Source organism: Terrapene carolina, unplaced genomic scaffold, assembly GCF_002925995.2.
Source record: "Terrapene carolina triunguis isolate 2854851 unplaced genomic scaffold, T_m_triunguis-2.0 Scaffold96, whole genome shotgun sequence".
Lineage (NCBI taxonomy): Eukaryota > Metazoa > Chordata > Testudines > Emydidae > Terrapene > Terrapene triunguis.
Genome location: NW_020664447.1, coordinates 29,460,440 through 29,487,548, shown reverse-complemented (window position 1 = coordinate 29,487,548; position 27,109 = coordinate 29,460,440). Strand labels below are relative to the sequence as shown.

At 49.5% G+C, this 27,109-nt stretch overlaps 1 protein-coding gene across 1 annotated transcript in view; it reads right to left on the bottom strand.

Annotated features, from left to right (window-relative positions):
- MAPK8IP1 (mitogen-activated protein kinase 8 interacting protein 1) overlaps window positions 1–26,802 on the bottom strand; it is a 46,230-nt gene extending 19,428 nt beyond the window's left edge. Inside the window, exons 1-3 of the mRNA XM_024214467.1 lie at window positions 26,717–26,802; window positions 13,896–14,001; window positions 861–1,094 (exon numbers count right to left, since the gene is read on the bottom strand). Of these exons, the coding sequence (XP_024070235.1) occupies window positions 861–1,094; window positions 13,896–14,001; window positions 26,717–26,802 (426 nt within the window). The remainder of the gene's footprint in view (window positions 1–860; window positions 1,095–13,895; window positions 14,002–26,716) is intronic.
- Between the last annotated feature and the right edge of the window lie 307 nt (window positions 26,803–27,109).

Here is a 27,109-nt window from a genome sequence, read left to right as displayed (position 1 = left end):
AAACCCACAACCCCTTCTCCATCACCAGACTGACTTGCCATGGCTACGCCCCATCTACCTCCTCTCAGACTCCTCATCGCCCCGGAGGCTGACTCTTTGCTCCTGCCCCTCCACTCCCTACCTGACCAGTGCCCCACCAGGCCTCTGTCACCATCCTGTGGTGACTCACCCAGACCCAACACTGCCTCCCGCCCTCCAGACAATGATTTCTAGGGGTCAGTAGGACAAAGTGACCCTGGACAACCCCACAATACCCAGGGCAGAAGGCCCTGGCTGAGCATCTCTGCCAGGCCAGCGTCCTGGTGCTGCCGTCTTGGAATGCTGGCTGGGAATCTCGGCAGGGGACACCGTATCCCTCCAAGCCTCACCTAATTATCTGGGTGTTAACGAGTGATCTCAGAGGAGAGGGAAGTGTGACTCCCCAGCCATTCAACGCCTCCAACCCAAAAGCAAGGGAGAAGATTTCAACCCCCCCCTCCCCCCACACACACACTTTCTGCCTCCACGTCACTCTCATGGTTTCAGCCGCTTCCATTCACCAGCCGAGCTGTGTCATCCCAAACAAAAGCCTCTGGAAAAGGGATTAACCCCCTCCTCACCCCACACCAGGGGCTGAGTTACATAGACTGGAGCTTGGCCCAATACCACTCAGCAGCTCTCACCTCCCCAATTGCTACTGCCACTGCTGAGCTTGCTTGAGGCCCCAAGGAGATGACTGGCATCTGGGACCATCAGGAGGTTGGGAATCCTCCCTGCACTCCCAGGGGACAGGCAAAGAGAGAGGGGGCTTTTAAATGCACCCATCATCACCCTAGGTTCTGGGCCCCTCGTCCCCTGGACATGCTCCAGTCCAGACTTACCTGGGTCCGAGGCACCTGTGGGAAGAGGTTGAGAGTTGTGGGCCGCTTGGGTCTGTAGGTGTCCATGGTTACCGGCGGGGGCTCCTTCTTGAGTGGCTCTGGGGCGGTTTCCTCTTCGGCAGAGGTCTCCCCGGCAGCATCGATCAGGTCCAGCTGAAGCATCTCTGCCTGGAGCCGGCTCGCCTCCCCGCCGCCCACCCCCAGGCCGCTATTGGTCTGCAGGCTCACATGGCTCTGGGAGGATTAAGAGACAGAATCATGAGAGTGGGAGGGAAGGTCGGGCAGTCGCATCACATCACATCAGCCCCTGAGGGAAGAAGGAGGGAGGGAGCCAGAGCTGGGATGCAGCAGCAGCAGCAAGTCTGTGCTGAGCTGCCTTTTATTTTTAAGGGGACAGGAAAAAATATGCAAGTCTCCAAGAGCAGCTAAAAGCAAAGGTTTCCATATTCCCCCACCGCAGGCACAGGGCACCAACACGGCTTCTTTATTAACCCAACCGCTTCAGCTCCCTGCCCAGACACTGCAGCTAAAATTGCAGCAACATGGCTATTCCCTGGTTCATAACAAGCGGCGGCATTGTAAGTGCCATCGGCAGGGAGGGAGAGACACAGGGGCACTAAGATTGCACTGGCTGATACCATGAGAAACACAGGTTACACCAGAAACACACAGTTTGAAAATCAGTCCCTCAGTCACTCCACAGAGAATCACAGGCAGCAGAAAGATCCTGTTAATCCAGCAGCTCCTCCTCCCAGGGCCAAGGCAGGACTGGTTCCTACAATCAATTCTCCAAGACTCTATCCCAGTCTAGCTTTAAAAGTCCCAAGTGATCACACTGCCAACCCTTCCCCTGGGAGACTGTTCCACAGACTCATGCATTTCACTGCCAGGGAGTATCTCCTGAGAGTTTCCCTTCTCCATGTCACCCCATTCTGCCAGCTATACCTTTACTTATCCTGTTAAAGAGCCCAAATCTGCACGGGAGGCAGCAAAGCCTGTTTTCAGCTTTTGGACTGTAGGTGGTCGAATTTTTCCATTGTCTCTTTGGTGAAACTGATGTGGTTGTACACGATAAGAATTGGATTTTAAATCTTAGCACGGGTAGCTTGGCCCAGGGTAGATACCTACATCTATTGTGCATACATTGATATAGAAATAGTTCCTCTCTGTCAGAAGGGCAGCCCTGCCCTGAGCATCCTCATGCTGTAGGCCACAGCACAATAAGTGCATCTGCCTCAGTTTCCCTCCTTCTGAGTCCCCAGAAATACTGCCCAGTCTTCCCAAGTATAAACATTGCCCCGTGAGGTTCATTTATTATGGAAGTCCCATGTACAGAAACCATAACAGAAGTCCCATAGCCACAGTGCAGATCTTCCCCAGCATAATCCCACAGGCAGCCCTCACATCCCTCCCCACACCATGGGTTTCCAGCACAGCCTCAGCATCCCTCACCACATCCTGGCTCTCCAGGGCAGTCCTCTCCTGCCGTTGTACCAGGACAGCCACTCCAGCCCTTCCAACTGGAGTGCAAACCCCGCCCCCCCCCCCCGCTTCCCAGCATGAACCCCCATAGCCTCTCTGCTGGGAGCAGCCTTCACTCCCCCGGCCTTCTCATGGTTCCTCTGGGTCCAGCTCTCTGGCCCAGGAGATGCCAACAGGTAAGTTCCTCTGCTGCTCCCCTCCCGTCAGCCTTCTGGCTCTGGCTTGGGTATGCCAGCCAGCAAACCCTTCTTGCTGCTCTCCTGACTTCAGCCTTCTCCCAGGAAACACCTGCTTCTTTCCAGGACTCCCCCAGTCCCCTGGTAGCTCTCCCCTGCCCTTCTTGACTGAGCCAGTCTTCTCTGACTTACTGGGACTCCACCCCCTGCCAGGTCTCTCTTTTGCTAGATCTCTCTTCATCACTGGGTATCCCCCAGTCCATTATAGCCCCCAGGGGCTGCCCCCACCCTCTTAATTGGCCAGTGGGAGCACCTGTGTTGGCACAGGAGGCACTTGACATACTTCATTTACTGGGACCAGTCACCCTGTGACACTCTCCTTCCTGGATGCTTACACCCTTCAAAGCACTTGTAAACTATGAGCTCCCCGCTCTCCTGATTGTTATATAGTCAAATTGGACAGATTGAGCTTGTTCTTGTTTTCTGTCTTGGTATCAATATTGGTGCCAATCATCAGGGCATCAGAGTGCCTTAGAACACCCCAGAACTATAAATACAGTCTGTCTTGGTTTCTGTGTCCCAGTTGGTTGGATTCTCTTTTTAATCATCCTTTATTTGTGCAGATGCCAAGTTCATTCTGCTCAGAAGGCACCAAGACTCCTAGTTCTTCTGATCCCTTCCAGGAGCGAGTCCCACAGCTACAGAAAGAGCTCTGATCCCTTTGACTGCAGGTCTCACTCTTGGGATTGACAATTCCACTCTCCAGAGGACCGTAGCTGCCACGTACCAGCATGATCTCAGGGAATAATGGCTAGTCTGAACTGGATTGAAACCTTGAACTGAACTGAGCATCCAATGGGGCTGCTGAAGTAGGGTTAGGGCACTGAAATGATGAGTTCTCAGCGGCCTGTGCTGCTGGGTAAGCAGGTGGATGCATTTTGAACGAGGTGGAGCTGCTTAAAATAAATGGTTTAATTCCTGTAGTGTGTGTTGCAATAATCAAGCCTTGAGGTCATACATTGGTGGGTCCCTGTGGCCAGCAGGATGGGCTGAAATCTCCCGAACAGGCAGAAGTAGGAGAGAGCATTTTACACAAAGAATGCCAGCCGTGAATCCAGCAGGACTCCAAGGCTGTAGGCAGACCTGACATCCTCAGAGCAGCCGCCTGGGATACAGGGAGGCATGATAGTGGCAGTGGATTTTTTTGACGTGCTTCCGTCTCCCCATGAACATCAACTCCATCTTGCTTCATATGTCAATCCCTCTCGCCTTTCATGTCTCTGCCAGGATCCAAATACAACCGCCCATAAAATTCTGCCAGCAGTAGCTGCTGCCATCACACACACCTAAGATGAGCCTTTGGCCCCAATGTCTGTGCTGTTGGTAGCTGTTACCAGAGAAACTCAGCTTCCTGTAATCAGGTCCTGGCAGGGAGTATGTGAGCACCTGCAGAGAGCACATCACTCTGGCCTCCCATTGAAAACCAGCCTACATGCAAAGTTTCAGTCCTAATCTACAAGGCCCAGTACAGCATTGGCACAAACTACACCAGGAGCCACTGGGAGGATTCTGTTCCCACAGCCATTCAAGGTTCCTCCCCATAACACTGCAAACAGGAGAGCATCACTGATCCTTGAACTGTACTCTAGACTTGGCCTTTCCACTACCTTCACTTCCATGTACAGAGGGATTCGCCTCCAAACCGGTGAGGAGCAGCACGGATCATGAGACCACTGAGTCCAAACAAGAGCATATGGGTGTGTGAGCAAGCACGTATGAGAGAGCCAGCATCCATCAGTACTAAGGCCCCAATCCTGCAACTGGATCCACACAGGCAGATGCACCTGTGTGGTGCCCTGCTGAAGTCTGTGGGACTCTGCGCAGTCATGGTGATCACTACTGGCTTGGGGCCTAAGGCAGCAGGGGAGACAGACAGGTGATGCTGCTGCTTGCAGCCTCAGAGAGAGGGGTTCTTGCAAGTGAAGTGGAGACTTAGTGTAAATTAGCAGGGTGCTGCACAAAGACAGGCCCCACAGCTAACTGGTCTGTAAAACTGTAAATGCCCCTGCCCTGCAACCTTGTGAATAGGTATCCACATCCCCTAGGCCCTGGGCTGCTGCCTGCTTCTTCAAGGCCATAAGGATGGTAGCTGTGACCAGTGGCCCTGCAAGTTGGAAGGGGCTAGGGTATAGTGGAAAAAAACAGGGACAAAGCCTGCAGCTGCACCAATTTTTCCAGCTTATTTTTATATAAAATGGGATTTATGCAGGAAATGCTGAGCAGCTCCAAAATGGCAGAGCTGTAATTCCTTCTAATATGTTAAGCCAGGCTTTACCCCGATTCCTCCCCCTGTGTAATTCCCAGCAGCCTGAGAAAGGCAACTGCATGCTCTACTCACCACCCCAGCATCAGCTGTACTGGCACAATGGCCCTATGAATGATACTAGCGGTACTAACCAGCCCCATCCTGGGCCTGCTGAGATATCCAGGGTCCCCTTCAACCTGTTGCTCATGGCCTTCGCTGCCACCTGCAGGGCATTTCCAAGAACTACATTATCATAAGGAGAAGATTGGTGGGAGACAGGGGGAGTAGAGCTTTGCTTCTCAAAGGCATTATGATAGAAACAAAAGGGCAACATTTTCAACTGCAGCTGAAGTCAAGCTGAAGTCAAGGGGAGATGTAGCTGCTCAGCACTTCTGAAAATCTTAAAATCCCAGCCAATGGGAGCTGCGGAATCGGCACTCGGGGTGCGGGCAGCGCGCAGAGACCCACTGCCCCCCCCCACCTCCCCCAAGGGGCCACAGGGACATGCCAGCCACTTCCGGGAGCGGCGCAGAGCCAGGGCAGGTAGGGAGCCTGCCTTAGCCCTGCTGCACTGCAGACTTTTAGCGTGTAAATTCTCTCAGATTGGCTTCAGTAGCCTCCGGGAGATAGAGCCCAGGAGACTCCGGCAAAACCGGGAGGATTGGCAACCCTAGTTGAAGCAGTTAGTTTGCCGCGAATTTTTCAAAGGCTGGGCCACCACTTAGACCCAGAGATGCCCATCTCCGAGGCAGGGGGACCTAGTATTCAGCGATGACTGAGACAGGTTTAGGGCAACCTATTTATTTAACAAACAAGTCAAAACCCATATGCAGTAAACAGGATTGCTGTTACTGTACTCTAGCCTGGCTATATTTCCTGCCTCAGCCTCTGCAACTGGTTCTCCATCTCTGTGCATGAGTCAACAGGCCGTGTGGCTCTGGATAGCATTCTGCAGGAGGGATGGCAATTATAATACTCCTTGCTGAAGCTTAACCCTTTGTAGCAGGCCTGCCCTTTACAATTTTGTCCTAAATTTCCTGCTTGAACGAATTCTAATAAGTAGAGGGATTATCAACTTTTTACATATAGTTATGCTATCAACAGGTCTCAGACAATCTTTTTGACAATTTCAGGAGTCTTCCAGAGGTACCATAAAGCAAAATGTCCTTCCATTTCTTCAATGGCTTGTTCAGACTTTTTCATGTAGTCCAGAACAGGATCGATCCATGCCAGTTATTGTACAGACAGTGTATCTGCTCTCACTCTGTTGGCTGCTCTCTCAGCCACATTCTCAGGTACCTTAGAGGACATCTGAGCAAAATGCTTTCACTTTCTGTTGATCATGAAATATGAATGAGATGACATTCCTTTAATCACTGCAGCCTTTGCTGGCCACTAACTATCTTTTAAAATTCAAACATAGTCTTTGAGTATTTAAAAACAAAAGAACTATGATAAGGGTCTTCCTCCTCTTTAATAATTTTCTATTGGTTTTAACTTGTTTGACCTATTTTCTGAAAATCAGTTATTTGCCATCCTTTGGTTACGCCTGGTGTCTGGTAATAGGCCATGTCTATTATACAAAAGTTTTGCTGGTGGTTTTTCACATTGCAGAGGTGTTGCTCTGTAGCTGAACAGAGCTAAAGATGGCTCTGTTCTTGCATCAATTGCTTTTCTGAGCGAGTCCTTCACTGTACATTCTGCTAATCCATCCCTATCTTTGCAGAAACTTCTGAATTTCAACACAAATTCCCTATTCTTGAGGTCCTCTGTCCATTACTACAGACCATGGCATTTTATGGAATTCCCTGATACGCAAACATTGATTTAATGGGACTGAGCCGAATTGCATTGAAGTTGTGATACGTTTAAGTGTCCAGCTTTGGGAAAGTTGCTAAAATAGTCTATGATAAGGTCATCATGTTTTTTTCCAGAACAAACAAATCTAATTCAGACTGTGTCCTCTGTTCTCTCTGTTGTACATCTCTGTACTTCCAGCAGGTTTCACACACACTCACCATTTTGTCAACGTCACTGTTCTCTCTAGATAGAATATGACTTCTCCCGCTCTTCTTGGCTTAGTCATTCCCAGGAGTATTTCCTCTATTTTTTCCAACTGTTTCCTCCCACCACTGGAGGGAATGACTTGTGGAATGGTACCTTTCTCTGCAGGCTCACCTGTATGTTGGGAATGGGAGGGCGAGAGAGGTGTGGATTTCGCCATCCATTACCTATAGCTTGTATTACTCCTCATAGTATTTCATCCTTAGTCGGTTTTCCTCTTTCTAGTTCATCCCATATTCTTAGTGATACAGCCTGAGGCTTTTATCATCAGGTTCAGATGGACTATCATGGCTTGTTCCAGGTCACCTCATGGGTCAGCAAGTGGAGCATGTGGTCTTTTTTTTTTTAAATGGATATCCTATCTCCTAGAACTGGAAGGGACCTTGAAAGGTCATCGAGTCCAGCCCCCTGCCTTCACTAGCAGGACCAAGTACTGATTTTGCCCCAGATCCCTAAGTGGCCCCCTCAAGAATTAAACTCACAACCCTGGGTTTAGCAGGCCAATGCTCAAACCACTGAGCTATCCCTCCCCCCTCTTGATAGTGCATATGCCACTACTTGACAATGCCAGTAACTGCTATATTCTTGACTGTGCTTCTCCACATCCTTTTATGTATCACAGTCATTTCTTTATGGTCCATTTCAGGTTTGAAAGATACAGCCATAGAAAGACATGAGACTTTGTAAAGGCATACACAAGGCCTAGCATCTTTTGATTTGCAAGTTCTCTGACACTGTCATAGCTCTTGCAGCATATGTGACAGGCAGCCGTCAGTCCCACGGCTCCTTTTGAAACATCTGTTGAGTGTTTGAACTCTTCTGTGTTGAAGCATTACAGCACTAGTACTGAAGTCAGTACATATTACAAATCCTTTAACTCTGTCATACTCCAACATCCAGATCCATTCTATATCTGTGTGACGGCATTTTCTTAGGTGAGTTGTTTGAGCTGCATAGGTGGATACAAGCTTACAGATCTAAGTCTAGATGCCTTGCAGTCTCAGAATGCCTTTATCTTTGGGTCTCTGCATATTCACTAGTGCTTGAATCTTGAGAATCTGTCACTTTTTGTGGTCCACTTCTCTGTTCAATAGGTGATTTCAGTAACTCAAAATGGACAGTTGGGCCCTATTGGTTGTTTCTTCTTGTGGTTTCCAGTCACCTCTGCAGTTGTCCCTGAAGTTCAGTAGTGGAGCTCCCCCAATTATGATAGCATAAATGTACATTTTCGCTCCTGAGAGACATTCCTGCATCTTGGACACTGTGCAGAGAAATACTTCCTGGTGCCAAATATATTCTGAAAGGCAACCTCACAAGGCAGGCAAATGGTACATTGAAAGTGTAAATCTCAAAGCTTTATGTCCAAAGTATCTGCCAAAATCCTGCTGATGCATCCAATTTGCTAAAGAATTTGGTTCCTGCCATCTCAGCAAATGTTTTTCTCCTTGTGGCAAATGTAACCTCCCCTTGTGATGTTCTTGTTCAGCTCCTTGGGTCAACACCAAGCCTCCCTTTTCACTCAACAGTTACCAAGGAGTGAACCCTGTCTGTTGATTCTCCTGTTCTATGAATGATGCTGTCTGTCATGTTCTGCAACTTTTTCTCTGGTTTCTGTAAGAACTTATCTGCTGGCATGTATAACAGACTCCTGACCGCCTGTAACTATCTATGTCACCAGGAGACACCACTTCTGGGATCACATCTTCATGTGATGCAGTTAGTGCTTTTTCACATCCGGTTCAAGTTTAATACCTGTTATTCTAATTCCCTATGGCATACACCTTTTAGGGTGACTAGATGTCCCGATTTTACAGGGACAGTCCCGATTTTTGGGTCTTTTTTTTTATATAGGCTCCTATTACCCCCCACCCCCTGTCCCGATTTTTCACATTTGCTGTCTGGTCACCCTAACACCCTTGGTCAAGCCAAACATCTCATGTGCAGAAATAAACACCTGGTTGCTTTCTTCAACGAACTACTACAAACTCTTGTTTTAGTGTCTTGCCTCTTAACTCCCCCAGGACCGGAACTGGAGTTGACAGCCTTATGTCACCTTTGACTTTTCAAGCTGTACACTTCCTTTAAACCTCTCTATTGCCATTTCTATCATTGCTTTCACTTATGCTCCTGGGGTGCTTTTGTACATTCCAAGTAGGCCATTTGTGCATATTTTTAGTAGCCATTCTTCCGGGTGCAAGGTTCCTTTCTTAGTTGTATTTATGAATAGCTCATTCTCGTTCTCAACCTATTTACCATTGTGGGCAGCATCCAATACTATCTGTATGGCCCTGAGGATGTCACATGGGCCGCAGCTCTGTGCTGATTGGGCTGCAGGTTGAGAAACACTGCCCTAGAGGAAACCTCAAATTCCACTTTTAACCTGCACGTTTTTGCAAAGTGGTTATTACAGATTTTACACATGTGTATACATTACATGACATACAAAACACTACACTAAGAAAATGTTATGGCCGCAAAGTCAAGCACACCACTCAGAAGTTAGGAATTGTCAGTGCAATTTGGCCCCCTGGTGCATATGCCTTATGACACACACTTTAATTACATGATCATATACTATTTATTTCCACAGGTCCCCTGCCTCCTTCAGTGCACAGGATCCCAAATCAGTGTCCCAGTGCCTCCACCCCATCCCGGCCCCTTGTCCCTAGTCTCTCCCTTGGACCCTCTCTTTGCTCTACGTCCCAGTTTACACTCCTGCCCCCCTCAGCATCCCAGCATCTCATTCCTCTGCATGCACATCAGGCTCTTCCCTCATCATCATCCATGCTGCCTTGGTACCAGCGCAGGAAGCACTGAGAGCACAGAAAAGTGTCTCTTTGCTCTCACTTCTCAAGTCCTGAGACACCATGGCCCTGCCTGCAAGTACTGAGACACCATGGCCCTGGCTGCAGGGAAAGTGCTGCTCAGCCCCTGTAGTCCTGGGCTGGAACATGCAAAGGCAGTTGGCACATATGAGCATTGAGGAGCTGGAGCATTCTCAAGATGCACAGAATCTCCAGAGAATTTAGCTGCCAAACTCTAGTATGTCTCTATTGAGTTTGTGCTAACTGATTTCCAGAGGCTCACAACTTGGCCAAATTTGGGTGGATCTTCACAGGGACAGCAAAAGGCACATTCCTGATGCCAAGGCCTCCTTGACAAGTTTCAGGTCTCTGGGTCAAAGTATAGAGGCACTAGATCTCCTCAACAAAATGGCTGTAAGAATTTTTTATAAATGGACAAAACAATGTATTTTTCCCTAATCTTGTTCCAAGAAACCACTGAACTGTCTTTGCAGAAATTGTTTGGAAAATTTCAACCTGAGACTGATATACAGCATGACGAATTTCAGCCCAGATGGTTAAAGTTTGGCAACATTATAAGTGACTGCAAATAGGGTCGTATAATGGCAAGTGTTGGGCAGCCTTACTCACAGGTGTCACTATCTGCACCCCCTTTAATATCCTGAATATTTTCTCAATACCGGATATCCTCTCTATGCTAAATGCAGCTGCCACATTGCTTACATCCTTCCTTGTTTGGTTTCTCTTACCCTTTTATTTTTGAAAGCTTTTCTTTCCTTCCTACCTGTCTACCTACCTACCAACCAGGTGCACTGAGTCTTGCTGGCACTGAGCTTTGCTGGCCTGTATTTACATTTCTAGTCATTTCACTGCATGGCAGATGAACAATAGCCAAGAACTGCTTCAGTGTCAAGATTCTCTAAAGTGCCCTGCATTTTGGATTCCCAACTTGAAACACCTTAAAGTGGCCTGATTTTCAGAAGACACCCATCCTCTGTAAAACAGGCCCCATTAAGGTGTCTCAGATTCCAAAGTACCAAAAGTTTTTGTGTGGCCAAAATCTTAATCCCTGCCTTTCCAAGTATCAGGTCTATGTCCCTCTGTTCCTTTCATGTACCTCTTTACAGACTGAAGAGTTTTGGGGTCCAACAGTAATGAGGAAGTCCTGATAATCTAAATTCACAAAATTGGCTTCTTAATTTTAAGTCTGGGATGAACTCTTAACATTTCTCCTTCTTTGTGACTCCTTACCCAGAAAATCCATTTTTCATATGGAACATTTTTTTCTAAAGACACAACGATCCCCACACCTGTATATTACTTCTTCAAAGCTTTCTTCCCTTTACTATGGAAGACATCGTAAACATCCCATGTTTCTGCTACTGCTCAATCAATGCAATTTTGCACTCATCCTCCATTTTACTAGCCACTGTGGCTTTCACAGACAGTTCAAATGGCAGTTTGAACCTTTTCCAGGTCTCCTCAACATTCCCCAGAACGTTTAAGGCTGGTGAGGGATTTACATGTTGCACATCGACAGGTTTCAGAGCAACCATTTTTATTTCACCTGTCTCCTCACTGTAGTCAGCATCCCTTTTATGAAACATTGCCAATCTGCATCCTCTTTCCCTGCATTCACCTGCACTCGAGAGAGAGAGAATCTGTGCAAGTCAACAGGACATGCAGCACTGCATGTTGCAACTTACAACTCCTTGCTGAAGTTTAACCCATTATCGCACCGCTGGCACATCACTAGATTGCAGCTAATAACCTTTTTCTTGCTGCTGGAATTTGTAACACAACATTTATAGAGCACCTAGCCTCTTGGTGATGGGGCGGATACAATGTTTAGTTCTAACATACAAACAAAGGCGGAAATTCCCAAGTCTTGCCTTACCATTTTATCTGTCACCAGCAACACCATAAAACCCACCCCCTCCACAAAGACCAGAGAAAACACATGAGCCCTTCAGCTTGAAAGTCAAGCAACTTTGGCTCTGTCAGACTAAGGGAGAAGTGAAGGTCAGTTCCAGAGCTGAGGGGCACTCTCAGAACCCCCCTGACAGCTGTCCCATCTTTTAGCCAGGTGGTTGTAAGCTCAAGCACCTCTGCAGATCTCAGCAGCCCCAGGACCCCATGAAGAGAGGTAGCTCACTGCTAAAGAGGTCCCAAACCACTTAGAGCCAGATTTTCAAAGGTGTTTAGGAGCCTAAAGAAGCAGATAGGCTCCTAGTGGGATTTTCAAAAGCACCTAAGCAGGTTAGGTATCTAACTTCCTTAGGTGCTTTTGAAAATCCCACTATGCCCCTATATACCTTTGAAAATCTAACCCTTATAGGTCAAGATCAACACCTCCAACTCCACCTGGAAACTAATTCTAACCAACAGAGATTCCCTACCACCTGTGCAATGCACCCTCTCTGAAGCACAGCTTAATAAGTAGGCAGCTGCATTCTGCACCAATGCCAGGTCCCACATGCTCTGAAGGTGCAGCCCATGCGCAGTGCATTGCAGCAGTGTCACCTCAGGATGCCACAGGCAAAAGATCTGTGCACTCTTTATACAGAGTATGCCCAATAAAGAGTGCTCCTAGCCACAGGGAGCAACTGGGATCTAAACAGCAGGAATGACCCTTGGTCAAGGAGGGGGTTGAGATACCTTCTGCTATTGCTTCCACTGGCCCGCAAAAAAAATTGGCTGATCCTCAGATCGGATACGTTCGCTGTGTTGCCAGACAAACAGAAATCCAGAGCTGAGTGTCTGTGCAGCCCACACCTCCTCAGTGAGGTCTGACAGCCCACTATGCAATTGGCTATCAGGCCAGGGCAAAAACATTCCAACTGCTCCCATCCCCCATCCCATCAGATTCCAGCTCCTCACCCACATACAACTCCTTACAGAATATCACCCGTCACCCACCACTCACATTTCTACCGCTACCCTACGCTCATCCTAGCCCCTTCACTGTCTTGGATTTGCTTCTTCACTTGTTGTGTGCCCTGTATGCTTGGAACTTCATCAGATTCAAAAAGGATTCAGCATTTAAATAGCTAATGGGAACACCCAGAATTACATTAGCTAAGGTTAGAAACATATAAGGACTATAAATCCTCCTGCTTCAGCCGAACCAGCCACTAACTGATGGGGTAGAGAGGAAGCTTCCCCCAGGAACAGGGGCCTCTTTGATTGTCCATTTCAAGGTTTCTTGCACCTTCCTCTGAAATGTCTGGTACTGGCCACTATCAGAGACAGGATACTGTACTACAAGGACCACTGGTCTCATCTGGTATGGCATGTCCTATCTTCCATTGTCTGTCCAATTCTCTCCTCATTCAAATCCCACTAAGATCTTCTCCAGAAATGCTCCTTCCCTGAGCTCCTGCCTGGATCAGCATGGAGCTCCCTGGGGACAGGGGCATGTCTTTCACTTGTTCTCTGAGGGGTTTATTCTAGCTGCGGAAGGCTAGCTCATTAGTACCTTGCTCCATGAATGAAACAGAGAAAAGGCACAGACGTAGCAAATCCCCTGGCCTGCTTCCAACTGCTCAAAGCGCTTTCACCTTTCACTGCAGCCCCCCCAGTGAGAGGGAACCACTCTAATGGTGGCTCAGTCATGGTGTTGCTGACAGGAACTGCCAGAGCTTGGTGCCATGGAATCATAAGGACATCAGCAGGAATCTTACAGATTTACCTGAGATGGTTTCACATGCAGTTCCTTAGGTACCAGGGCCTGCAATGGGGTCAGACTGAAAGAGCTCTTCCTTGGGCTGGGAGTAATGGAATCTGTGCCAGGGTCAGATGGGGAGATAGCTCGTCAGGATGGGGGTAAGGATAATGGAGTTTTGCACTGGCATCAAAAGGGACAAGAGGGCCATCAAGCTGGAAGGTAGGAGGTTAATGGGTCCTGTGCCAGGGTCAGATGGGGACAGACTTCCATTGGGCTGGGGTTAAAAGGGTCCGTGCTGGTCACAGAATTCAACAGCATGGCCTGATGCTGCCTTATCATTCATACAGATGCAGCTGATGGATACTGCAGGGCCCAGTTGCCAGGCTCCATATTGATCCAAGGCCACAAGCTGGGACCTGCAATTTCCACAAACCGCACCAGTGTATTCAGAATGAAGTCAGACAACTTTGTTCCCCCCCCCCCCAGGTCCCTGGTGCCCGACTCCACCCCATCCCCAAGGGCTATTGGCATCCTTACCCGGGGGGCCAGGCTGTCCTTACAATGCAGGCTGATTCCACACTCATCGGTGATTTCAGAGAGGTCTTCATCCTCAAACTCCTCAAGGCTGATGTCATGGGTGAGCCTGGTGGAGGCAAAGACCATGCAGTTACTGCCAAACAGACCTAACCTGCTAGGAAATGCCCACAGAGCTGTCTGGGCAGCGTCAGGCTCCCAGCACTGGGCCCATGAGGAATGGCGGGAGGGTGCGTGACACTTACAAGATGCATTGTGAAATGGGGTGCACACCAGCAGGGATCAGTGTACCTGGGCTAGGAAAGAGGGATTGGGGGCAGTTTCTCTGGTCTATATTGGGAAGACATGTGAGATCTACCTCTTGAATGGGGATAGAGCCCCCCACCAGCTCTCCCCCTCCCACAGTGCCAGGTCTGGATACAGTCTGTGGTGACCCTGCTGGATGCCTGCTGACGAGGTGTCTTCAGCATTGCTCTTCATCAACAGTGCCCAGAAAGCTGTCTCTCAAGGTGTGTTGGTGGGGAGGCAGTGGCCAGACCCCTTCTCGGACGATCAGCATGTGTACTGATCTAGAGAGTACTGCGCGGGGGTCTGATGCTCTCCAGGCAGGGCCTTGTGGCTTCCAGGGAGAAGAAAGCTACTATACACATTGCTGCTGGGCCTGGGCTCAAAGAATACCAGCCACTGCACACAAAGGGAAATACAAGGGGTCCCAAAGTAGGAAAGGGGTGGGGAAGGAAGTAGACGGGGCAGGAAGAATCTGCATTCTCCTGCCCCTATTCCCACCAACAACACATAGCTAGGTGGAACCAGAGAATTAACATTTTAGGAACAAGATCCTATATTAGGAACACAGGCTGAGATGGACGAGGATCCATCTAATCCAGTAACCTACTCTGACAGGAGTCAGTGGCAGATGCTTCAGAGGAAGGTACAAGAAATCCCCATAGTGGACAATTATGTGAATCATTTGCTCACATGGGGAAACAACCCCTGGCAGTTAGTGGCTGGTTTATGCTCTAAAACACAGAAGATTTATATATTTCCCCTTTTTACATTTACTATCTAATGTCAATATCCATAAAAATACTCAATTCTTTTTTGAATCCATCTAAGCTCTTGGCTTTCAGTGGTACGTTGTGGCAGTGAATTCCACAGGCTAATTGTGCCTTGTTTACAAATGTATTTCCTTTTAGCAGTTTCATTGCATGCCCCCTTGTTCTTGTATTCTGAGAACATGTGAACAGGAGCACCCGATTTCCCTCGTCCAAACATTTGTTATTTTATATACCTCCATCATATAGCTCTCATCTAGCATATCTCTAAACTGAACAGTCTCTAGTCTCATCTACATACAAATTTGCACCATTTGGACTAGAGATGTGGTTTTAAACTGATTTAGTGGAACTTTGTTGTAGAGACTGTTATTTCAGTTTACGAGTGGCTTCTTTTTGTCCAGAATAATATGTTTAAAAACAGATTATGGTAAACCAAAATAAGCTCTTAAACTGAAATCATAGTGGCTACACAGGGGTTTGCAACTGTTTAAACTTAAATCAGTTTTTAAGCCAGTTTAGTTAAACTGGTGCAAGTTGTGTGTGTAGATAAGGTTGCAGGCTATTTTCTCTACTCATACAGAAGAGCATTTTCAACACCAGTGTCTGAATCCAGCTGGGGCAGAGATTTTGGCCAGAAAACCCCAATGGCTAACACGGTCCATGGAGAAGAGAAGGCCCCAATATTGGAGTGGAGAGGAACAGAACCAAAGGCAAGGTCACTCTGGGGGAGTGCCATGTTGGGATCTTGAAGAGCAGGAAGGGGAATGGGTCAGGGTTCCAGATGATACAAGTGAGGAAGGGCAGGGGGGATACTTACATAATCCACTGCTTCTCAGAAAGGTGAAGGGTCTTTGAAAGACCAATCTCACCCTCCAGGTTTGTTTTGATCCCCATCGGTCCTGGATGCCAAGGCAGCAGCCATGCCCAAGAGCCCTTTTTATGCTCCTTGTATCCCCCTTGGAACCTCCAGAGTTATAATGCCAGAAAGCAGGAACCCGTCCCACCCTACCCCGAATCATGTCCTTGCTGAATCCTCCTGAGACACCAAGGCAGCAGCAAGAAACATCCTTCCCCCCTGCTGGTAAGAAACTCAAGGGAAGAGTATGTCAATTGTCCACTCCTAGAGAGACAGGGCAGAAAAGGGGTGGGGAGGGTAATCTCCCTTCCAAGGTATTTCTAAGCATCTAGCTCCCCTCCCAGGGTCCCTTTCACATGCAGCCTCCTGCCAGTGTCCAGCAGTGGGGAAGAGGCCATTTTGGGCAAGGGTATTGGGGCAAACCTCTGGGACTTTTACTATCTGCACAGAATAGACAGGAGCTGGGGGAAAGAGAGCCTGCAGCACAGCACTCCCTTCGGCTGATCTTTATTGCAGGGGTCGGCATTTGCACTGCTTCCTCAGCTGCTCTCAACAGATACCCCCTCTCGGCTTCCTCTTCACAGGCCTGAGCCTCCTCTGCCTTTCAGCCACCCGGTGTCACTTATCACACGGGGACAAAATGAGCATGAAATGCTGGCATTCTGATTTGGGGAATCCCTTCACCTGTTGCTAAAATAAACACATTTCCAGCGACTGCTCCTGCCTCAGGCACGGAGGGGCTTCCTGCGTGCGAGCTCATGACTGCTCTGATGGGGAGGAAGCAGCAGTCTTGGTTGCTCTGGTCTCCTCTGTACCCAGCTACCATGCAGCCGATAAACTATGGGCCAAGTACGTACCAATTTCACTCCTGCTCTGTAGGCATCACATGCAGAAGGAGGGGGTGCACCCAGAGGTGCGTGACTGCTTCCCAGCCCTCCCTTCCCACAGTTCCCTACCATTTCTCCCACTGATCCTCCAGCCAGCTCTCCTCTTCTGTGCTTGATTCCATTCTCAAGGCCAGCTGCATTTAAGAGGAACCCCTTCCTTGTTGTTTCAGGGCCCCAGAGAGAGGAGCCAGGCTCAAAGGAGCTGAGCTCTGTGTGTGCTGCCCCTCTGCCTGCCCCAGCTCAGAGCCCGTTGCTTCCTGCGCCACTCTCTGCCTCCCCACTGCGCAATCTAGGGGAGCTCATTAAAAATAGATTGAATCAGCTGTCTTGGGAAAAAAATAACCCACTGAGCTGAGATGGTGCCAGGCCCTGCACTCTGCCTGGGCTGCTGAGTCTCTCAGCCAGCCAGCCAGGCTCCTGCTCAATAGCAGTTCCTGCTCCTCCCCCCCCCATCACCAGCAGACAGGGTAGGGGGCATTGAGTTACCACATCATTGATACCAGCTCTGCTGAGCCACCTTCTCCTGCCCTTGCAAGGCCCCTACTTGGTCTAGTCAGCCTCTGCATGGACCACAGTCCCAGGTGGGAATGGGGCAGTCTGCGGCTTTTACTTGTCAATGAGAGAACCATCATTTCATCTATAAAAAGAAATTTAAAGGGGCAGCACAGTATTTAGACACACATGAAAGTGCCTGACAAGGACAAGGTGGGGCTGCTCGTGTTTCATGTGCTTTCAGAAATTATCTAAATCCCCAGACTTTCAGCCTCTCCCCCCTGCACCCCCACATCCCTCTGCTGGCCCATTCTGGGTCTAGTCTCTCTGCCCAGGGTCTGGCAATGGTGTGGTCCGGGATAGCAGTGAGCACAGCCAGCTCCCCAGGATCAGGTGCTAAGGTTGGGTTCATTTCAAGCTTTTAAGAGAGTGGAGGGGAGTTAGAACAACATCAACAGCTACTCTGGTAATCAAGCATTCAATTCCACAAGTTTAACAGGAACAAGTGGGATCTGCCCAATGAAAGCATCACAATAGAAAGATCTCTTGCTGCCAGTGGGCCCTGACACAGGGAGACCAACAATCAGGGGTTGAAACTTACCCAAAACATACTAGCCCTAGGACTAATCTTACCATACAGGGCAGAGTCCCTGTGTTGTAACACCCCCAAACCACACCCCTTGCGAGTTAAACCAATTAACTATGTGTACTTTTTAATGAGTGCTGCACTGAACTGTAAGTTAAATCACTAATGAACTTTCTAAGTAATACCCTTTAAAAAGTGTAACTTACATAATCTTCCTGGCTTTAATTCCACTTCCCCCATCTTCTTTCTTTCCTATAATAAATCATGAGGCATCTTTTCCTGTATTGTTTTTGGTGTCTATTTCCTCTTTTCCCTCTCTCTCTTCCTTTCCCTGTATTTTCGTCTCTATATCCTCCCCTTCAATTTCTCTCTAATTTGTTTTCCCATCTCTCCCCCGTCCATCCCCTCACACTGAGGTGTCTGATAACATTTCCAAGCCCAAGGAGTCAGAGGACTAAACATGCTAAGCTAAAGATCAATGAGAAGATGTGGGCAGCTCACTGTCCAGTCAAAAGCAACCCCATCCCAGCAGGGCCAGTGCTACCATTTAGGCAAACTAGGCGGTTGCCTAGGGCGCCAAGATTTGGGGGCGCCAAAAAGCGGTGCCCCCAGTTTTTTTTTACATCGTTCCTACACCCCCTCCCCGAGCGCACGGTCGCCGCTCCACTTCTCCCGCCTCCCAGGCTTGCAGTGCCAATCAGCTGTTTGGTGCCGCAAGCCTGGGAGGGGAGGAGAATTAGAGCGGGGGTGGCGTGCCTGGGGAGGAAGCGGAGCAGAGGTGAGCTGGGGTGGGAAGCTGCCGCACAGTTCCCCGGGGGGGGGGGGGCGCCGGCGGGCAGGGGGGGGGGGCAGCTGCCGGGGGGGGGGGCCCCTCAGGGCGGGTGGGGGGCGCAAGGTGGAAGTTTCGCCTAGGGCGCGAAACTTCCTTGCAGCGGCCCTGCATTCCAGCTGCTGGGAAATGGGAGGTGCCGGAACCTTGACCATGGAGCTCTCCCTGGACTCTGCTTGTCATAGATTTTAAGGTCACAAGGGACCATTATGTTCTTCTAGAGACTGACTTCCTGCATAACACAGGTCATATAACTTCACCAAGCGGTTCCTGCTGCATCAGATCCATAACTTGTGGTCGAGCTAGAGCAGAGGGTTTTGAAAGACATTCAGTCATGATTTTGAGACTTCAAATGATGGAGAATCTACCACATCCCTAGGGTAATTCACCAAGGGAACAGTTTATCTCACTGTTAAAAATGCACACCTTATTTCTAGTCTGAATTTGCCTAGCCTCAGCTTCCAGCCATTGGATGTAATTATACCATTGTCTGTTGATTAAAGAGCCTTCTGTTATAAGCAGTCTTCTCCCCAAGTAGGTACTTGTAGACCATGATCAAGTCACCGCTTAGCTTTCTCTTTAAGTTACAGCTAATTAGAAGGGAGCTTCTTTACTTTCTCTCTCTCTAAGGCAGGTTTTCCAGATCTCAAATCATTCTTTTCTGAACCCTTTCTAGTTTGTCAGCATCATTGTTGAAGTGTGGACACTAGAACTGGATACAGTATTCCAATATTGGTCATGCTAATGCCAGATACAGAGGTAATAACATCTCCATACTTCTACCATTATTCCCTTGCATATACATCCAAAGATCACATTTGCTGTCTTAGCCACAGCACCACACTGGAAGCTCATGATCACTTGATTATCTACCATCACCCCAAAATCCTTTTCAGATTCTCTGTTTTCCAACTCATAGTTACCCTTCTTACAACTATGATTTACAGTCTTGTTTCCTAGATATACATTTGACTATATTAAAACTCATGTTGTTCAAGTGAGTCCAATTTACCAAGTGATCCAGAGTGCTCTGTAACTGACCTGTCCTTATCATTTATTACTCCACCAATTTTTGTGTCATTTGCAAACTTTATCAGCAATGATTTTCTGGCAGATAATTGATAAAGATTATCAAGGGCTCACAGGCTCCATCTTTTATATCAGCTAGTAGATGTCTGATACATTTTAAGTCCCTCAGCTGATGGAAGGGAGAAAGAGCTCTCTCTACCTATTTCCCCCTGCCCCTCCCACTCAGAAACTTCCTGGCTGCTGCAAGTGTAGGTCTCCATTTGCCCACATCCATTTTTGATCCTCCTCCCCAGTGACTAGCTCCTACACTTGCCTCTGCTGCTGCTCAGAGCTTCCCCAAGTACTAGCAGAGTGAAACAACCCTCCTTTCAATCAGTTTCACTGCTGATCGTAAAAATCTCAATAGCTGCTGTCAAACCCAATAAGACTCTGGTCAGTTTTCACTGTGAGCCATCAGTCTGAAAACTCAGGCAGATATAATTGCATCAATTATACGTAGGTGACTTGAAGATTTTCCTCACAACCATACGAGCTAAAAAGTTTGTTTTTTAATGAAAATTCACATTCTGCAGAAGTTGAAGGCATTCACCTCGAGAAGCTTCCTATTCACCCTAAGTGAGGGGATTTTTCAAGCCCTGCTAACAATAATAATAATAATGTTTAGCAGTTACATAGCATGTTTCACCTTTCTGGTGCTCACACTGACAGCCCCCTTAAAAGAAAGGAAATATCATCTGCATATTACAGGTTGCGAAACTGAGGCAGAAAGAGTAGAAGGGACTTGTCCAAGGTCACAACAGCAAGCCAGTGGCAGAGCCAGGAACAAAACCCATGACAATCCTGTCTCCCGGTCCCATGCTCAGTCTGCTAAACCACGCTCCCTTTCAGAACCAGGAATAGGACCCAAAGTCCCTGCATGCTCAGTCCACTAGACCAGTGTTTCTCAACCTTTTTGATACCAGGGACCGGCTGCCTTCCTAAACTGTGTCAGGGAGATCTCAGGGACTGGTGCCAATCCACAGACTGGCCATTGAGAAACACTGCAGTAGACCACACAGTCTCTCTGCCTCCTCATTCTGAAGAGAACAAGGAAGTAGATCTAGACTTTGTGCAGCCCATGAGGGTAGTAAGCATGATGGCTACTGGCTTTACAGGGTAACTCTTTCATAGTTGTCCCATCTACCCACCATTCTTTGGAGTGGGGAGGAGGAGGGAGAATATAAGGCAGTCCATGACACCCCCCCGCCCCCGACACACACACTCCACAAGATGAGCGCTTATGCAGGCTGATGTGGGCAGGGGTGAGTGGGCAGCCTGGTAAATTGCCATTTTAAAACATGTTCCTTTCCATTAATTTTATCATCATCAGAGTCATAATTCTTTGTATTATTTCATGGACCAAGACTGCACCCACCCAAATCCCGCCAGCAGCAAAAGATTCAGCTGTCACATCCCTAGCTGATCTTCTCCAACCCCGCCTCACTTTAGTAGGTATGTGTGTGTTATGAAATTAGCCTTCACTCCTTGAAAGGCCCAAGGTGGAATAGCAGGGAATACTGCAACTCAAAATTGAGGTGCATTGACAGAGCTGTCCGTGGTGCTTTTGCATTAAAAACTGGACACCAGCTGGTCTTCTTCATTCCTGCTCCTGCAGTGATCCACACTGGCTTGGAAGAAGTCATTAGAATCCCCTCAAGATGCTCAAACCCTTCCTAGCAACAGCTTACATGCTGCATGAACAACAAGCAGACATCCAGGTCACTTCCTGCAAAATGCACCAGGTCCCAGAGCATGGAGAAATCTCCTTATTACCCAGCAGGCCAGTCTCCTTGTTACCCGTGACACTGTGTGTAGCAAGAGTTTCCTACCCAGGTCACTTAACATAGGCAAGGCAAATCACAAATGTGTCTTTGCAGGTGACACATCTTGCCTCTATCAGCACCTCAAAAGCTGCAGACCCCAGTTGCCAAAGCCAGTGGTAAAAGTTGCATTTTAATAACTTATGTTTCTCCAGGGCACTAACATACAGAAGTCACTTTACCAGCCACTTTAATGCAGCCACCTCTGGGGTAGGAGCTGGCAGCTGATTAACAGACAGAGCCACGCTACACAACAGTTCAGGAAAGGAAGTGAAGAATAGTTCTGTGTCCATCTGAACCTGTGGAGGGAATGTAGGATCACGGAACAGAATCACCTGAGCTGGAATTTGGCTAGGATAGCTGGGTTACCACCCTGACACTTGCAAAATTGCAAAGAGATCTTTGATGAACAGAAGCAGTCAGGACTTTGTTCTGATATTCCATCTGCAAGTCAGCACCGTACTGGGGCATTCAATACAGTGCTAGTTCAGAGGGAAACACCTTTGTGGCTGGGCTCCAGTTCCTTTTCCCCCACACAGGAACCAGAGGGTCTTTTGCTTAAGCCAAAGAGAAGCATCCTCAGAGAAGCCTCATTTTGTAGAGCATTAAAACAAATGCCCTGCCCATTGCCTCTGAGCTGACTACTCAGACACCCCAACACATACAACAGACAAATCAATCTGTAACGCAGGGCTTGATTTCCACCTCAGCCTAGACTCCCCTGATCGTCCTGGGGAAATACAAAGAGGTTCACTCCCTTTTCCTAGAGACAGCCCTCTCTTTAGAAGCCCTTCTAATAGGAATGCTGCCCAGCTCCCTTTGTTATAGTCAGACTCCCAGAGGGATTCAGGTATTCTCTCTCAACTTCCCTGAACCATGCAAATAGCTCCCCTAGGGGGTAGTTTTCCCAGGAGCCCTGCTGTTCAGCATCTGGACTGATGCTATGGCTCTTTATTAGGAAAGCTGGAAATGGGTGTGCCTCAGGGCCAAAAGATGCCCCCAAAACATCTCTGCCACCCACCACCCCCTTCTGTTACATTCCTACCACTACTTTTTGCAGCATCTCCTCCAGTTTTTTTTCTGGATGGCTCCCTTCCGAGTACTGGTTACCTTCCAAGTTCTTCTCAGACTCAGTACAGAGTGATTTGTCTGCAGCCTGCTAAAGGGAGCTGCCCCCTGCCCCCTCCACTTTCTTCCTTCTCAGACCTGGTCACTGCTACGGACAGGGGTCAGATTCATTGGTGCTCTGCACCTTATGCAGTCATTTACACCAGTGCAAAGTAGGTGTAAAACACCACCAAGTCAGAATGCTTACCCAGTGGTGTCAATGACTACACAAGGTGCAGGGTTGTGGAGAATTGGGCCCGGGGCAACTAGCAGCTGCGAGCTTTGCATAACGCTTTACACCCCACTCCTGCTTTAAAAGCGAAGCTCTTACATCAACTATTGAGAGCTCTTTTAGTAACAGAATTTCAGGTGAAGCATCTCTCACTTGTCCCCATCCCTATCCTCTCCTCCCTGGGCACAGACTAGGAGACAATAACACAGCTGCAGCAGCCTGACTCCTGTCCCAGCTCTAGGGTGAGCACTGGACAATCCTTCCCCAGAGGGCTGGCAAACAGCTCTAGTGCAAAACCCTCTGTGAAACTCACCCTGCTGGGCCCTCATCCTGGCTCAGACAGCCCTGATATACTCTATCCCTGGCCTGCACAACTGGCCATCCCCGACATGGCCACAACCAGACTACAGAACTATTAGCAGCCACACAGGGGCCACTTCCTCCAGCTGACAGGTAATTTAGAGTTAGAAAGTCCAGTGAGTGGCAGGAAAAGTTTCTGACATTAACACTGCAAAGAAAGGTATCCTGCTGCCTGGTCAGGTGTCTCCTTAGTAACTAGGGTTGACTGGCCCCTGGGCTCTAGCCCTTACGGGGGCAAGCCACCCTGTTACAGGATAGAAGTAGGAATTGGAGGATGAGACAGTGCAAAGAAAAACTTAATCATAGAATCATAGAATATCAGGGTTGGAAGGGACCTCAGGAGGTCATCTAGTCCAACCCCCTGCTCAAAGCAACTTGGGCTGAATCTCAGGAGCTTCTTGGCAGTGGGGTATGTGAGGCTGTGGGATTGTCTCCTACAGAAGGGGACGGGAGCCCCATTGCTTGGGATATTTAAAGCTGATGGGAGCACAACCCTGGAGAATAGATTGTAGGGACCAATCCTGCCTTCGGCCCAGGGGACAAATGGAACCTAATGGGACTTTTCCATCTCTAATGTCTAGAATTCCCCTCACTGAGACAAGGTGACCACCCAAGGAGGCTGCCCTAAAAAAGAAGGGCCTCATCCCACACTGTTGCTTCCCAGACCCTTTTCAGATGATGCGAGGCCTTCATACTAGAGAACTAATCAGAACTTCTTGCCCCCACTCATTGTCTCCATTTTGGGGCTATCTGGCAGTGCTGATTCTCTTAGGTATTAAAGGGGACACACTACCTCATGGCTCTGCTGTCCTTTGCTGGGAGCCTGTGTGTTGCCATTCAGAAGGGGTAGGAATAGCAGCAGGAAATGTGGGTGGGATTCCCCTTGTGCCAGAAGCACAGCATTCACATGTCCTCATGGTTCATTCAGCACCTCACTTCACCCTTGACTGAAGTCTCTGCTGCCCTTTTCAGCCCAGAACAATGGAAGCCCTAAGGCAACCCAAGAGTGGGAGGTCTCTCCTCTCACAGGTGCTGGAGCTGACTACAGTAGAAAGGATGGGGTTGGTGGGGGGGTAGGATGCCTGTCAGTGACTTTTGGACTCTGTCACCCCAGATACTCTCTGTTTACACAGCTTCCCACTCCCCAGTGCTTACACCTGCCAGATAACACACCCTGGCGGGGAAGCAAGTGGGGTGTGTGTGTGTCCAACTCCCCCCCACATCCCTAAATATTTCAACATTATCTCTGGGTCTTCAAAATCCCCCCTCAAGTTCAGAGACCTCAGAATTGTTTCCATCAATCCCAAGAACTTGATCCCAAACTCCGGGCTCCTGGAATGATTTGCCCTAACTTCAGAGACCCCTGAGTTCTCATTAAATCTCAGGGCTCTGACACCTCCCCGTACAAGGTATGACTATTCCCTGCTCCCTTTCCCATTAAAAGTTGCTTCCTGAGAATTTGGACTCCACTTCTGGAGACCTGGTCAACAGAAGGAGCTAGCACCTTGCTCTTCCTTCCCTGGGTGTTGCTGTTTACATTGGAGAGGACAGAGCCCAGGAGACAAACGTTGTATCTAGGACAGCAGTACACAGCAAGCCCGAGACTGTCACGGGACCAGGCTGAGCTGAGCTCTGCTGCTCAGCTCACATTACCCAGCTCTGTGGCTGAGCCTTTTCTTCATGGTGGACCTTTCCAGAGGCAGCTTTAATTGCTTAATTTGCATGGTTTATGCAGCCATGTTGCATGCAATGGCTTCAAACAAATCAAACAGGCAGCATTAGAACTAAAAAGAAGAGAGGGGACTGCTGTTTACAGAGCCCCACAAAGCTGTTTAGCAGAGGAAACTCCAGAACCAAATGACAGTCTGCACAGGGGCAGGGCCCTTACAGGTAAATCACCCAGCCTCACAATGCCCAAACAACACATCAGCTTCCCCTCCAAAATGATGGCAGATAATCTCTTTCCTCAACTCTCAGACCCCTGGACTGCCGACAGAGTCAAACGTGAAACATTTACCTCTGATCACAGGTGTGGAGCATCTCTCCTGCCCCCCAGAATCTCTCAGCATAAACAACGCAGTACAGATCTCACCTCCCTGCCCAGCTCAGACCCAATTCTAGCCTTAGTGCCTCACCATTCAAGACACACACACGATAACCAGAGAACAACTGCTCAGAATTTCAGAAAAACAAATGACATCAAGCCCACCAAATAGGAGGAAAAAATAGTGACAGGGCCTATATATGGTCAAATGCCAGGCACTGCCCCTGCCCCAAGTGCACCTCTTTGCTAATCCTGCTCTCCAAAAGTCATTGGCAGGCATCCTGCCCCCCAAGCCCACCTGTACCCTTATCTCAACTAGGCAGCTGTAGGTTCTTCAGTCCACCTCTGCTCCTGTCCCTGCTTCTGCCTGGGGCTGTCAGGCCATATTGTGAACAGTTTCACAGCCTTCAGGTTTGCTCAGTATTTCTGAGAGGACCAATTCTAAATCCACAGCACCCTCCTGGGTTTGTTTTCTGTTTCAGGTCTGTACCTGGGGTAGGGGTCTCTGAGGGGACATAAAAAAGGGGTTGTTTGAGAGGAAGGAAATATTTCCTGGGGAGGAAGGTTGTTTTGGGGAAGGGGGGGCGTTTTTTGGGTGTGGAGGAAGGCTTTTGAGTGGGGTGTGTATGTGTGTGCGTGGGGGGGGGAGGGTTGGGAGAAGATGGGGAAGGTGTTGGGGCTTGGGTGGGAAGTAGGGAGGATTTGGAAGACAGTGAGGGGGGTGAGAGGACTGGAGGTAGGTGTGTGAAGAGTTGGGTAGGAGGTGGGGGGTATTTGGGGGAAGCATGTGCAAGACACGTGAGGGGGATATAAGGGGAGGATTTTGGGGGACAGAAGGATGCTAGAGGAGGCTGTGGAGGGATTTGGGGTTGGAGGTGGGGGGGATGTTTGTGTTTGCAGCCCCTCCCTACACAAAGCCGGCAGGGAAAACAGGGCCCAGAGCCCAGCCCTCCCCACTAGGCTGCAGGCACAAGCCCCCGCCTCCTCCAGAGAGCAGAGCACCGCCCGCGGCAGACACCACCTGTTCCAGGGCAGCCGGCTCCTTCGCAGCTGCGGGCGGGGACAGCGGGTTTGACCCCCTGGCCTGTGGGGAGGGTTACACTGCCCCGAGCCTGCTGAGAGGGGACCTGGCTGGCTGAAGCCCCAGGCAGGCATTGTTCCACCCCGGCCCCCGCCCAGGGCAATGCAGCCTGTGCGTGCCCGCTCGGGGGAGGGGGGCTTACCCCTTCCCTCGCCCAGTCTCGGGGGGGAGCGGGCACCGCCGCCTGGTTCCCAGCCTCGGAGGGAAGTAGCCAGCAAGCGGCGGGGGCTGCCGGCGTCTGCCCGCGATGGAGCAGAGGATGCAGCAGCAGCAGCCTGTGCCCAGCCCGGCTCTGCAGAACAGGGATAGGTGGGGGAAGGGGCAGGGCCAACGAGATCTGCAGCGAACCCCCCGCCCCCCGGGAAAGGGACTGAGGGGTTTGGGGTGGGGGGAAGCTCCGGTACCTGAAATTGGGGGGCGAGGCCAGATGCAGCCCCAGGAACGGAGACGATCCGGCCGGGGACGTGGCTCCTTTCTCCCTCTCCGCCATTCTCTCTCTCCATGCAGGCGGAGGGAGGGAGGGAGGGGAGATGGATGCTGCTGATGCTGGCAGGGGAGGAGAGAGCAGGGCCGCCAGACAGGAATTCACTGGGGGGCACCGGGGCTGGCAGGAAAGGGCGCTTCTGAAAGCCGAAGCCGAGGAAGCCCCCGGAGGTGGCAACTGCAGGAGAGATGCCCCCCACCTGGGTGCTGCAGCCTGGCTCCCCCTCCCGCCGGCCGAGCTGCAGCAGGTGGAGGGTGCCCAGGAGTCCCACGGGGTGGGGCAGCTACCGGGCGCGTCCTGCTCCTCGGGGAGC